The sequence below is a fragment of the Sparus aurata genome, chromosome 11 (assembly GCF_900880675.1).
Source record: "Sparus aurata chromosome 11, fSpaAur1.1, whole genome shotgun sequence".
NCBI lineage: Eukaryota > Metazoa > Chordata > Actinopteri > Spariformes > Sparidae > Sparus > Sparus aurata.
The window spans coordinates 32,789,499-32,804,702 of record NC_044197.1 but is presented as its reverse complement, the minus strand read 5'-3'; the positions used below and the strand labels follow the sequence as shown (position 1 = coordinate 32,804,702).

General features: G+C 40.8%; 1 protein-coding gene across 4 annotated transcripts in view; it reads left to right on the top strand.

Annotated features, from left to right (window-relative positions):
• Positions 1-15,204, top strand: part of szt2 (SZT2 subunit of KICSTOR complex) — a 221,147-nt gene that overhangs the window by 67,476 nt on the left and 138,467 nt on the right. For all 4 annotated transcript variants that reach the window (XM_030433927.1, XM_030433928.1, XM_030433929.1 and 1 more), the window contains exons 27-29: positions 4,678-4,805; positions 5,833-6,100; positions 14,504-14,669. In XM_030433927.1, the coding sequence (XP_030289787.1) occupies positions 4,678-4,805; positions 5,833-6,100; positions 14,504-14,669 (562 nt within the window). The remainder of the gene's footprint in view (positions 1-4,677; positions 4,806-5,832; positions 6,101-14,503; positions 14,670-15,204) is intronic.

Below are 15,204 nucleotides of genomic sequence, written 5' to 3'. Positions count from 1 at the left end.
AGACTGGAGGCTTTACAGACAAATGTTTGATTTGATGACATCAGAAGGGGCAAGTATCCTAGTATGTGGAGGAGATTTAAACCTCAGGGATTTTAATCCCACAGGCAAAGATTACACATGTTTCTCATCGCCACATTTAATATTGTTAAGGATAGATTACTTTTTGATGTATGATAAGGACAGATATAGCATGGAAAAATGCGATATCAGAACAAGGAACCTATCAGATCATAGCCCAGTGTATATAACTCTGGGCCTGTCAGGTGAAACAAAAGCAACACTTTGGAGGCTGAATACAAATGTATTACAGGGACATATGAAGGAGGAATTTATGAAAGAAATCCATATACATGCGAGGGAGAATGATAATGTTGAGGCATCTCCATCCGTGCTGTGGGATGCGTGTAAAGCTGTAATTAGAGGGAAATTAATTGCCAAGTCAGCATATTTAAAGGTCCCATATTATGTAAAACACGTTTTCTCTGGTCTCTACATATATAAACTGGTCCTCCCTGAGCCTGCCAACTCCCAGAATGAGGAATGCAGATGATTCCTGCATGGTCTGTGCAGCCCATCCACTGGTAAAATGTGATCCTACAGGCTGTTCACTTTTAGCTCCCTTCGTAACGTAATGAAAGGAGAGATGTTCATAGGCCGGCCTCCTCTACGTGATGATAGGTGATATCCGAGAGGGGGGTGTCCATCCCCGAGGTGAAGTTGAGTGTGTCCAGCGGTAAGATAGCAGTGTTTCGCAATGTCGTTGCTCAGAGCTAGACACATAAATTGCTTGGTCATTGGTTGTATAAATCAACATAAGTGCCTATATTCTGTCCCAGCTACAGAACAACAGAAGAGACAGTGGTTGCATTTAATTTTTGATGACAACGTGCCGGCTACAATTCGTGCAAGTTTGTTTGTGTGTGCTAACCACTTCACGTCGAACTGCGTCAGTAACAAGGGTCAGAACAAAGCTGGCTTTGCCTCAACACTGACTCTCATAAAACTCTTGTCCATACTGGACCCAGCAACTGCACCGGAGCCACTGATAGGGGTCGCCACGTTTTGATAGTATTTACAGTTGCCTACAAGTATGATGAAGTCAGCTGGAAATTCGCTAAGTAGTTAACTCTGTTTCGGTCCACTATGCAATGGCGTTTAAAGCAAGTTTGATGTTAATAATATTACGAGGGAGTTTGGTTGTCACAGTAAAAAGTCTGGAAACATGTGCAGACTGGAGACGGAGACCATGTGAACAGTGTCCAAGAGTTTGGAGACTGTGTTGGAGACAAACACAGCTTTCGCTAGCTGTTAGCCATTAGCTACATGGTAGTCAAAGTAACAACACATATGAACAAACTAAGTAACATATTCAGACACACTAACCATTCTGAAACATCCTGCTGCAGCTGCAGAGTCTGAATTTCTTCAGGAGCCTCTCCCTCTGGGTCCGATTCTGGGTCAAACTGGTATTGTTGAATGACAGCATCTTGGCGAGCCATAGCGTTACATGCAGCGTAACATAAGCGCATGCTACCGCTAGCGTAAGGGGCATCCTCTCCCTGAGAGGGGCGTGTAGCAGGCAAGGCAGGCGTTGACAGACGGGGCTCATTAGCATTCAAAGATGCAGGCACAGAAACAGCCTGCTCTCTGTAGAGCTCACTTGAGCACTTTTTAGACAGCTGAAATTCAGGACCATGGATGGGTTTGGGGCAATACATTTCAAATACAGTGTTGTTGGACCTCTGACAGCTGTGTGAATGGGCCCTCGCAGTCCACGCACATGGAGGTATGCTGCCGTCGAGGTGTACATGTATTCAGGGCAAGACCCTCTACATGTTTGAGTAATTTGGAGTAGATGGCAGAAATGTATGTGGAAGTTATAATGAGTTGATGGTTTTATAGCGAAGCATCAAAATGAACCGCGCAACCAGGTGTGATGCAGGTGAAAGCTTTTGATACGTTTTGTCCACAGATGCTACTCGCAAAGTTTGTTGCAGTTGGGTCAAATGGCCTAGGAGGAGTTGGAAAAAGTAAGTTCATAGTTTTTTCACAGAGCCTTAGTGGCTCATGGGGAAGTAGTCACCTGGGTTTCATGTCATTCAGACAGACCAATGTGAAGAAGAAGTCCCTGCGATCAAATAATGAGAGGAGTGCACTGTGTGACCCTGCAGACTGTTGAACTGGTGGAGAAAGCCTGTCCACTCAAAAGTGAAGCTGTTTGTCATTTAGCCATAAAAGTGCCATCTATTGGCCAGTTTGCACCAAACTGGCCAATAGGCTCATTGGGCCATGGAAAACGAGTAACAAAAGTTTTGTGGTAATCGCACTGTATTCTGTCAAGATATGAAGGACTGTCTGTTTTGAACACAATGTGCAAGAATTAGTTATTATTATTATTATTGTTCTTACTATCAATATTCTTTTGATAACTTCTTGTCAGGGGTCCACGGATGCTTCATGGAAAGTTTGGTGCAAATTGGTCAAATTGCCTATGAGGAGTTTGGATAATGTTTCTCATTCTTTGAGATTTTGCGAATGAAAATTTATGGCAAAAGTGAGCGTGGCCTACAACACACAATACAACTGAATTCAGGGAACACGTAGATATAAGGTTTAACAATGTGCCACATATTATGTGGGAGTCATTGTTCAAAAACGCTTTTGTGTTGATAATAGCACCACCTGCTGGTCATTTTTGGTGTGTGAGTTACAGGGGCTAGTCTATACCACCCCAATCAATTTTATTGACGTAAGTGTTATGGTGTGGGCACAGTGCCAATTAGTCAGACTGCCACCTAGTGGCAGATTGGTAAAACCTTCAACAGATATCCTTAGGAGGACATTGACAACAAGTGCACCAAGTTTTGTGTTAATCCGACGAACCATTGTTGAGTCAAAAATACTTCAATAGGAGCTAGGATCTCATGGGGAAGTAGTAACCTGGGTTTCATGTCATTCGGACACACCAATGCGGAGATATGCAACACTTTTGGTTTGTAACGAAATCTGCAGGAAGTTGTTATTTAATAACTTGAGTATTCTTTTGGTTGTCAAAATTCTTTTAATAACATTGTGTCAGGAAGGTCGACAGATGCTGTGTGCCAAGTTTCGTGCAAATCGCAAAAATTGCCTGGGATAAGGTCAAAAAAGTATGTTTACGACATTTTGTTGCAGGTCTGTGACCTGCTTGGGCCCTAATAATGTTGCTGTTTCCTATTATTTCATCTTTTAAATACAGAGAAATTAAACTGTTTTATTATTTCGCCAATTATGTTCTTGCCTGGGCAGACGTGACTCAGGCTGTCCCTAAGTAAATCTCCACATCCCGGCGCGCAGGTGGTCGAGTGGTTAGAGCGCATGCCATGAACGCAGCCGACCCCGGTTCGATTCCGGCTGGAGGTCCTTTGCTGCATGTCACATCCCCCTCTCTCCCATATTTCCTATCTGTCTACTGCTTAATAAAGGTGTCTATGCCAGAAAAAATCTTTAAAAAAAATAAAAAATAAAAAATCTCCACATCCCTCCTTCAATTCTAGAACGCAATACCTTGATGGAACTTTTTTCAAGATGTCCGCTTGGACTCACTGATGAACTGAGTGTAATATTCACATAGAATATGTTTTTAAGACTGTTTAATGATATTGTTAGAGCCACAACAAAGTAAGAAGCCATTCTATTGGATGCTTATGAATGCTTGAAGGTGATTGGTTCAGGCATGTCAGTGCAGCCTCAGTGGATGTTCGCCAGTATGTTGCTAATGAACTGAATAAAATGCTACAGTTATAGCACGTCATCGTCCTGAGCTTCAGTGTACACATCGTATGAAACAAGACACTGAGAACTAGATTTAATTGGTCAAATGTCATGGTCATTGTGACCTCATTGCACTCCATTCTTGCGAACACAATATCTTAGAAACAAATTGAAGACATTTCTTCAAATTTGGTTCAAATGTCGACTATGACCGAAAAACGAATGGATTTGATTTTTGTGGCCAAAAGTCAGGGGTCAAGCGCATTGGTGCCCCACCTTGTAAACTTGATATGCCAAAAACGCATTGAGGAAATATCTGTGGTACGAATGTCCATTATAACTCAAGGATATACTGTTTAGATTCTGGTGTTCAAAGGTCAGAGGTCAAAGTCACTGTGACCATGCAAAATATGCAATACACTTTTACACAAATGTCTAATAGGATAAAATGCTTAAGTTATGACAATTGATTTTCAAAAGGTCAAAGGTCACTGTGTCATCATAATATTCTGCTAAATATGTTCTTCCTTTGCTCAAATCCTGCCATTTTCTCTACCAAAAATTTCCCATTTTAAGTGATTATGGTCTGTTTTCACCTGTTAAATGTTTCTGTTAAGTGTTTTTCTTGAAGCATGATGCTTCAAACGCATGCTGTGGAGTTACAGCTCTCCCTCACAAGCGTGTTAGCCTCTTTGACTTTGCTTACTGTAGTTGAGGTCTGGGCTAATGCTTATTCGAGCTCATGCAAAACCACTTGGTATTGAATTGTCTGTATTTTTACAGACATTGTAGTTCTACATATATTTGAGATTAAGTTTATGTGGATAAAATAAATCTATTGGGAAATACTCTTCCTTAGTCTTTTTAACTCAATGTTTGTGTATCCTGTGTCTGTGTCTTTGCTGTGCTGCTGTCCTCTGGCAGGTCACTGTCTCAGGAACGCAGCAGTCCATCCCATTTGACTGATCTCCTGACTCAGCCTCACAAACACAACGAGCTGGCTAGCTACTGCAGCCTGCTACAGGAGCACTACCACCAGTGCTACGTCAAAGGTGACCTCCCTCCACAAGCATAAAATTAAACATTTATACGAGATTTTATTTGAGTGGACAAAATTAACATTTTTTTCTCATACATTTTTTTGTAATATATGTTTATTATTTTGGAATCAGAAGAAACAATAATCGACAATTATGTCCAACAAGGTGCTTCACAAGAGAAACAGCACATTAGTCGGTCCCAGATCTTATTCAATACATCTCCACTGTCTTTATCATAAAATCTTAGTCTTTCCAAATGTAATATGTTTGACATTTCTATCAGCCACATATAGTACCTGGTAACAGCTTCCACTTTTCACACCTGCAGTATTATTTTATTTTGTAATCACCATTCCAAAATGAAACAGCAGTTTCTTTATCCTTATTTGCATGAAACAAAAGAACGAGTAGATCCAAGAAAAGCAATGAGTGGGTTAGTCTTTCTATGTGTAACCATGTTGGGCCAGAGTCCGAGGTAGCAGGCGGGCCATTTTTCCACCATGGAAGAATAGGTAATTGAGCAGCCCAGCAACACATTTTAAAATTTGGTAGGGTAAAACCACCTTAAACGTTTGGTTTTGATAAATGTTTTTTAGATATCACGACAGTTTAATATTATCACTTTTAAGCTCTTAGAGTTTGTAATATAAATTAATCAAATAACGAAGGGACAACAGTAACAAGCTGATATTCTCTGTTCAGACTTTTGTAAAGCTTCTCTTGATATTCTTCCTAAGCTTGAGGGAGAATATAAAGGCAGCAGCAGGAGGATTTCATATTTCCTCATAAGTTATATTGTTGATAGGATCGAATTGTGGCAACTGTCACTGACTTTCACTTAAACTTTGAAAAATCACTGGCTTGTTTCAGGTTGGCTAATCGGTAAGTTGCACTACAACAAAAATCCAACATTTCTGTTTATAAGATGAAGCTGTTCAACATGTGTGTTCTTTGTAATACAAATAAAAGTGGTGTGGTTACTGATTGTAAACATGTCAACCGCAGCATTAGTCATTTAATTGCTCACTGTGTTCCTTAGGTGTGTACCGCAGTCTGCAGCAGTCCTACAGCATCAGCTCCCAGGATGTCCTGATGGCCATGGACTACTGTGAAGAATCTCTGCAGGAGATCGATGTCACCTCATTTTTACACACCCTCTGTGGACACATCAGGGTCTTCTGGGAGCATGGTGAGGCTCCAGGATGGGGAGGGGACCAAAAACCTTCCCGTAACCCCGCCACCTTTCACATTGGAGAGGTTGAGGACGATCAGCCAGATGAGAGGGCTGCCATGGCCTCGTCATCCAGGTATCTGCATCGTACATACTATATTGTTTTTTGTCACTAAGATCTTTATTGACAAATTGTTACAACAATAAGAACACATACAAACAAAACTAGAAAAAAAAACAATTAAAACAATTATGAGAATTAAAATATTATAACTGCCTGGGGACAGCATAATATTCTCACAGTCTTACAGATTGGTATATCTATCAGCTATTAATCCAGTCCAGTATCATCGTTTAGAGCTTTGTATAGGGTCAATTTTTTCCATTTTTGGTCCAGTTGTGCTTCCTGTAGCATTTCCATTAAAATGATTTCTTCTACAATTGTTATCCATTGATCTTTCATTGGTGGTGTTTCCTTTCCCCAGTTCCTAGTGATGGCTTTCTTGCCTGCCACCAGCAGTATTTTGATCAAGTATCCATCACAGGTGATATCAATCGCTTCTGAGAATTTGCATAAATAAAGCACTTAACAGGTCTTAGGCACTCTATATCCTAATATTTGCTGTAGCTCCCTACATATCATTTCCCAAAATACTATTATTTTTTGACAATTACAAAAAATGGGAGAGTGGTCTTCATTAAAAGATCCACATCCTCCAGCTTTTCTGACGGCTGCGCAGCTGCTTACTTTTCATTTTCGGTGTAATAAAAAAACGGATCGTATTTTCCATGCAAATTCTCTCCAAATTCGTGAATTAGTGGATGAGTGATGTATCTTCCACATTTTATGCCACTCCTCATCTGAAATTTCCACTTTAAGCTCTTCCTCCCATTTCACCTTAATGTATTTAGTTGAATGTTTGTTGTTAGTATTCAACAGTGTTGGGAAAGTTCTTTTTTTTTTTCAATATGTTGATGCGAACTATTATTTTTCAAAATTATTGCCACAGCCCATATAGAACCACAGACGGCTATTATTCTATCAGTTTTAACACTGAAACTGCAGCTCTTCGACAATATTCTGCAAAACCAGGTTGTCTAGCTGCAGCTGGGAGATGAAGACAATGGAGCCGCTACTGTACGCCGTTAATGCAATTTGGGTGGTAGAGGATCTATTTTGGCTCGCCAATGCCATGTCTTTTGATTTTCTATTCACTTGCACATACCTTAGAAGGCTAGCTGGGTGCTTTAGAGTTCAAATTAAAAATAAAATACATAAATAAGTAAATAAATAAATAATTTTTAAAGAGGAAGAAGAAGAAAGGGAAAAATAAAATAATAAATAAATAGATAGTTCAGACAGTGGCTTCAGGGAAAAACTTTTCATAATGACTCAGTAAGGTATTACTTTTTTTTAAATCAGAGATATAAGCAACAGGGGCCAGTGCCCCCGTAACTCCGAGTCTGGACCCCCCCGACAGGGAGTCTGCATCAATAATACAATGACAGATTTCTTGCAATGACTTTGTTTTGAAGGGAAAGGCAGAAATAAAGTGTCTCAGCAGTTTACTACCCAATCAAAATTGCTGAAATTGTAAACACTGCTTTGTCTGAATGAGAGATTTATCTTTTTTTCAGAGTTGTATGTGCCCCCTAACAAAAAAGCCGACCCCAACCTGGACCCCCTGTTAAAACTGGTCTAGAACCGCCACTGCGTGATGGTCATTTTTATAATGGCTGCCACTGACATCAGTATTCAGATCAATTTTCTTATTTGCATGGTATAAAATATGATGTTGATGATCTTGTTAGATAAATTTATTTACCATACCTACTTTAAAGAAATGTATTCAATAAAAATTCAAGATGATAGCCACGATCACCATGAACATTGTATTTTAATAAAGTTTCATATATTGCATATCATATGGTCCATCTCCATAAATAATTATATATTTTATCATGCAGAAATAAAATCTGCAATGTGTAATTAGCCCAGCATCTGACTTTGTACTCACAATGCAAGATGGCCACCATTTACTTGCAGATATCGCACACAAATGTAAGCAGTGCTAGTTAAAATTAGCTAAAGGGAATTTAGTTTAATTTCAATCTTTTTCCTCAAACTTCACAAATACCTAAGTCTCAAAAATAGTGACATGTTGATGTCACCTTGTTGATTCATTGGAAAGATCAGATATGACTTGACCATTGAAAATAGATAAATGACACTTATTTTAGAAAAATGCTTATTATTATTCTCCCATTAAAACCCTCTTCCACATAAATAGTTAACGTGCTAACATGCCAATACCACGTTTCAAATGGTGGACTGCTATCCTCAGCAAGCCACCCCTTGCTGATCTGTCCTCAGTTTATCCATGCACACATGAGGAAGCTGACAGTTGCATGTTATGACATGTGGCCCATGCAGTACGAAATGGGCACAAGAAAATTATGATCCAAACTGTTGATACCGATGTTGTGTTCTAGCTGTGGCAGCAGCTCAAGGTCTAAAGGCAGGGGATGCGCTTTGGTTGGCATTTGGGACTGGAAAGAGTTTACGATACCTCGCAGCCCATGAAATCCCAGCTGCACTTGGGCCTGAGAAGGAACCTACTCTTCCAGTGTTTCATGCTTTGACTGGCTGTGACACAGTATCAAGCTTTGCTGGCCAGGGGAAAAAGGCTGCATGGGCTGTGTGGGCTGTCTTTCCAGAGCTTACACATGCCCTATTAGAATTGTCTTCTGCCCTACATGACATTCTACATGATGTAATGGCAACTATTGAAAGGTTTATAATCCTGTTCTATGATCGAACCAGCATATCCACAGACATAGACCAAGCTAGAAGGAAGTTATTTGCAAAGAGACACAATGTGCAGTCAATCCCTTCAACAAAGGCTGCCCTAAAGGAGCATGTTAAGCAGAGTGATTTGTATATGCTTCTCTTCTCGTTTTTTTAAAATAACGTGGTTCTAGCTATTATCTTTCCTCGAATAACCACTTTCAGAGCATCCCATATAATGTGCAGGCCCACTTCCCCATTGCTATTTTCTTCAATATATTGTTTAATGTCTTCCTTCAAATCTTTTACCAGTCCTTTATCATTTAGTATTCCTGTGTTTATTCTCCAGATTCTTTATCTTTTCCTGTCATTCAGATTTATTTATAGAAATAATGCCTTATGATCTGATATCTCAGCACCTCCAATCTTGCACTCAGTCACTCTGTGTCTATCTCCCATATTTATGAAAAAATTATCTATTCTTGAATGGATGTTGTGTGTTGCCGAATAATGTGTGAAATCCTTTTCAAGAGGATTGAGACTCCTCCATATGTCTATCAGTCCCATTTCTTCCAAAGATAGCTTTACAAATTTTTAAACAGGGATTTTAAGAAGTGTTAACTGCTTTCTGGGGTGCATAAACATTCATCAACGTAACAGGTTCATTTTCTAGTTTTCCCTTCACTAGCACATATCTTCCCTCTTTATCTTTGATTTCCTTTTCACAATTAAATATAGCTGAATTTGGGATTAATATCATAACCCCCCTCCTACCTCCTTGTTTATATGTACTATAGTATGAGTTCCTAAATCCACATTTTTTTAATTTTTCATGTTCTGTCTGGGACAGATGAGTTTCCTGTAAAAAATATGACTTGTAATTTTTCTTTTTTCAATTTTGCTATAACTGTTCCTCTCTTTTTAGGTGTATTTAGACCATTTACATTTAAGGACAGTATTTTCATGTCATTACATACCATATTACTTCACTATTGTGCATATGTACTACCCAAAGCAGCTCAAAAGTTAAATGAACGAAATTAAGAACAGTGTGAACTAAATAGAACTTCCACACAGGGAATATTCTTTTTCTCCCCCAAGTCCCTGTGGTGGGTGGATGGAAAATCCTCTCCTGTGAGGGCCCATCCCTAGACCTAGAGCCATTCCCATTGACCGTGTCAAGCTTAGTCTAGACGAGTCCAACCTTTGTATCCCTCATCTTGTCTGTAATACTCTATATCGGACTGTAATATCTGAAGCCTATTTGTATTAATTAACTCGACCAAGGGTCATGCTTCATTTTTACTGCCTCAGTAGTCCAATATGATCTGACCCAGGTCATTGTTATTTGAAGCCTTGTAACCTCTTTACACTGGTAAGATGTTAGATATCAGGTCTCCTCCCGTATTCTTGCAACTTCTCCTTCGCTCGTTGTTCCGCCGTGTCCTGCCTTGATCTGCTGTGTACCGCACGCTGCCATCCCGTAGCACCTTGGTTCACCTCCTCCGCTCGCCCCGCGGCCACATCCGGTACATTCACAGTTAATCCCCTTGCTCTTATGTCTTGCGCTGCATCCCCCGCATTGTCATAGCTCTTAACACCATTGTTCCAGTGGATTCTCATTTTCTTAAATGGGGTCTGAAAACGGATCCCCTTATCTTTCAGTGTTTTCTTGATGCCCAGATATGTTTTGCACTTTTGGACAATTTCTGTGGGATAGTCGTGGTCTAATTGGATTTTCTTGTTGCCCACCTGTATCCCCTTCTTCTGCCAGACTTTCTGTAGGACCTTCTCCTTAGTTTCAAACTTGAGGAAATTAACCACTACTGCTCTTGGAGCACAGCCCGGGCCCGGTTTAAGTGTGGGAGCTCTGTGGGCGCGTTGGATTTGTAAATCGGTTCCTTCGGGTAGTTCCAGCTCTTTTTTAAGAAACGCGGTCCAAGTAGATTGTAATGGAGCTTCCTTCTATGTCCTCAGGCAATCCGAAAATCCGGACATTATTTGGCCGAGACCTCACTTCGAGGTCCGTTAGTTTGTCCTGCATCTGGTGTGTCTGTTTTGTCAGCTTCGTTAGCAGGGTCACACATCTCTATGTCATGCTCCTCCAACTCCGCTATGCAAGCCTTTGCATAGTTTTCTGTTCCTGAAGTTCTTTTTGATTTTCTGTAAGCTTTCCCTCTATGTCTTGTCTTAAGGTCACGATTTCTTGTTTCATCTCACCTTTGAGTTTGTCTTTGAATGTTGTCAGCTCGTTTAGGAGTTCCTGCTTGAGGTCCCATATATTGCTACTGATGCCAGCAAGTCCAGCTTTCAGTACTTCTGCGTCCCCCATTTTCTCCGTCTCGTCACTCTCTAGTTCACTTTCGTCGGAGATCTCTTCTCTTGTAGGCCTTTCTCAAGTTTTCTTTGAGTCTTAAGTGTTTCTCCGGCTACGGTGACCACGCATCTCAAAGTTTATGTCAGTTGTATGTCAAGTTGCTCAAATGCAGTGGTTTTATCTCTCCCGACTAGGGCGAGATAGAAGCTATGCTGCTAACCTGTCCGCCATCTCGGAAGTCGATACATACTGTATTGTAGGCAAATGGACATGTTTCAGTTTCCTGAAGACATTTGACCTCTCATCCAAGAGGCTTCTTCAGTTCTAACTAACTGGAGGGAAGTTGGAAAGCTTTTAAACTCTGTGTGGGATTAAGGACACGTATGAGCTCTGAGTTTAAGAGTTATTAGGGCCAATTCTGTGTCGTTTACCCAACCAGCCTTCATGTGAGTTGTTAGGGCTAGTTGTGAGCCTAGGTGTGATAATTAATGTCTTAGGCCACCTCCTCTGTTCAAAGACGATCCTTCTAGTTTGACATAGATGGATTCTTTCACTCCTTTTTCAAACCATCTGTCTTTTCCGGCCAAGATGTGTACATTGTTGTCCACAAAACAGTGATTTTTCTCCTTCAGCTGTGAGTGGACAGCAGTCTTGACCTGAAGGGTTGGCCTTCCTGTGCTTTGCCATTAATTTATGGAGAGGTTGGTTTTGTCTTCCCAATGTACAAATCTGTGCAGTCCTAGCTGCACTGAACATCATAAACTACATTGCTCTGTTTATTCCTGGGTGTTTTGTCCTTAGGATGGACACGTTTCTGCCTCAGTATGTTAGTAGGTTTAAAGTTAACCCGGGATATCCCAGAGTCTCAGATGTTCCCGCGACACAGGGAATGACAATGTTGTTATGTTTTTGCATCTCCTCCTCTCTGTCTGATCTGGATGCTTTAGTGGTTTTGACAAAGGTCCAGTTTGGGTAGCCACAGGTTTTGAGAGCTCCCCTGATGTGCTTCTGTTCCTTCCCCTCTGAATTTGTGGGCACTGTTGGGCCTTGCATTACACGAGGCACAATTAAGTAGTGTTCATGCAACATTAAAAGGGAGTTTTAGGTTCAATTTAGCTATCAATAATAATTAATGATTATTAGGGATAATCATTAATTCTGTTTAATAATATGATCCAATATGATCACCTTTGGGCACCACCCTTGAAGAAGAGAAAATAGCAAATTTACCAAATCGGTTTCATAAAAAGGTACTAAACTGTTTATAGCTCTGATTAATAATTAACTTAATAACTACAACCAAATTTACTGTAACAGCTAGTAATGGTTGAAGGATTTTATCTTCTATCTTGACAGAGTAAAGGTTGGCAACATTCACTCTTGTACAATATTGAATAGACAGCAAGAGGGTTCAGAAGTCTTTAGTCAATACAAATATGAAAGCACACAATTTAACTAAAATGTACTATATACAGGGGTGTGTGTGTGTGTGTGATGGTAAGTTGCACGCAGAGACCCTGAGTTTGTTTGAAGCAGCATTTGACTAACCTTGAATTATCCATCTAGGAAAGCAAACTACCAATAACCACTCGAACAGTGGACAAACACATTAATTTAACACATATGCATTACATCAACCAAGTCCTGTCCTTAGCCGTGCTATGCTATCTCAGCCCAGTTCAATGTCACCAGTCTTTGAAGAAAAGGTGCTGGTGGTTGTTGTTGCTGAAGTGAGAAGTTCTTTGGGCCTGCTGCAAAGGCAGCTTGTAGCTCTCCACAGTTGTTAGGCCCAGAAGAAGAGATCTTTAGGGCAGGCAGCCCCGTGGGGGGAGGTGGAGAGGAGCCCTTGAGGATAAGAAGTCGAATGAGTAGAGGGCATCAAGTGAGAGAGAAAGAAACAAGGAAGGCACTGGAAATGTGACTATCTGGTCAGAAGGGGTCTGTTACCCTGACCAACAGTAGCTAAAAGCAGAATTTTGTACCTAGGTGTGAAGAATGGGGGATTCTGGGACACTGAGTGCCTGTACACCTCAATGTTGAGGATTTGGTCTTCTTCAATGTGTTCGATGTCTCCTCGACATCTTAATGTGTGAACTTGATGTTATTGTCCACATCATTTATATGTTCGGTGAAGGCTTCCACTTCCCTTGCTTGGATTTTGACTCGTGTTACATACCTGAAGCAGTGGCTTGGGCTGTGAAAGGTAATCAAGACTCTGCTCTTCTTCCATGCAGAGGAGAAATCTTCACTTTGCTGGAAGTAGGTGGTCGTCAGGCAGAGGTCAAGTAAGTCACATATGTAGTCTGGGGTGAAGTTGGCTCAGCTGGACAAAATGCTGTCCTGCAGCAGACGTTTCTTTACCATCTTTTAACAGCTTCTTGAGTGGGAATGCATAGAAGAAGTGAGGTGACATATGAAACCATTGTTTCTTCTGGGTCCAGTGTTATTTCTCTCACCTTGTTGGTGAAATCCTGTAAGTTTTTGATGTAGTGTTGAGTAGGGATGTATATCATTAGGATTTTATCGATACCGATACCGATACTCCTTATCAGTACCGATACTTAACAATACTCTTATCGATACTACAACATGTAATTTTGTGTAAAAAAAGGACTTTACAAGATGTCAAAAGATTCAACCTTCTTTTTATTACCACAAGGTAATAATTAAAGCTTCAACAGAACAGAAGCTATGCAATTGCAAATACTCCGCAACAGATAACCAGGACTTCTATATCTGGCAGATGCCAGAGCACTACGCACCAATTCAGCAGAATTTAACACTGAGCAGACAGGAAGTCAAGTACCGAAATAACAATATAACATCCGGTTACTTTTAAGACACATACCTATAACTGCGGTCACAAGTGATTATGTGATTATGGTGGAAACTCCTCGGCCTCGCGATACCAGCTGTCTACCGTACTGCAGTCTCAAAACGCAACTGGTGGGGGTTAGCAGATGGCGGAAGGCGGACTGCGGACGGCGGAGCAAAACCAGATCGGAGCCATAACGCAGTGGACAGTATCCAGTGGAATTCAGGGAAATCACCAAACACTTGGAATGCGCGCATAGTATGAAGCTAAAGGGATGCAGCGTGTTTGATTGCTATAACAAAGCAAGTAAACTTAGCAGCCCGGCTAACGCTAAAGACTGCAGTGCCGACGCAGCAGCACGTTTCGTTTCTGCGACGTCAAGTCCAAGTGGGTCCAAGTGGTGCTCCTTCCTTGTGTATCTTGGGGAGTTCATAGATACATGATGACTTCCCCGACTACAGTATGTGATATAATGGCCTGTCAGTGGCTTGACACAGTCACTCAATACTCTGACTTTACTGTGGTCAACAGGCAGGAATCTCATGCACAATTTAGCCCATGTGCCCATGTGTTTCCCATGTGCTACCCATGTGCTAATTATTAATATTTCTGATAATAGTATCGAAATGGAGGATGCGAGTGAAGCTGAATCTAGAGGCAAGTCCTCTACATCTCCACTGATCCTGGATGAGTACAAGACACCCAAGATCCCAGAGTTCTCTCTGACACTGCTTCAGACACAGCCCAAATGTGAAGTGTACCCAGATCTGCACAAAATAATCCAGGTATTGTCTTATTCATCTCCTGCTCTTCATTTCATATTTTTAAAGTTATTTCTTTGAATCACAAGCCCCATGTACACTGCCTTACATGCCGTTATTCTGCCTCACTGTCTGTATAAAAGTAACATAGGAGAAATGGGTTTCAGTTTCATTTCACCTCTGATTCAACAGCGGATGTAGTGACAAAACTACATAAGCTAGCGGTTGGAAAACTTGATCTCTCGAGGGTGGGTCTTAATCGGTGTCACGATGTGTTAGACCATGGATTAAACTTATGGTGGAATATCCCTTTAATATAGTGAATCTATGACTGTGTGAAAGTGTAAACTGGCAGGACGAGACAGGGACGTCCTGGTCCTTCACAGGATATTGTTCAAAATGAACTTCTACCCACAAATCAGCATTATAACATAGCGTAGCAGGTAGTGTCTTTGACAACATATGTGAGAACATTGAAAGAGCCTAATTTATCCTATATATGGAAAGTCGCCCTCACCCTGTCTGTCCTACCAACTCTTTCTCCATCCAGAAAACAGCA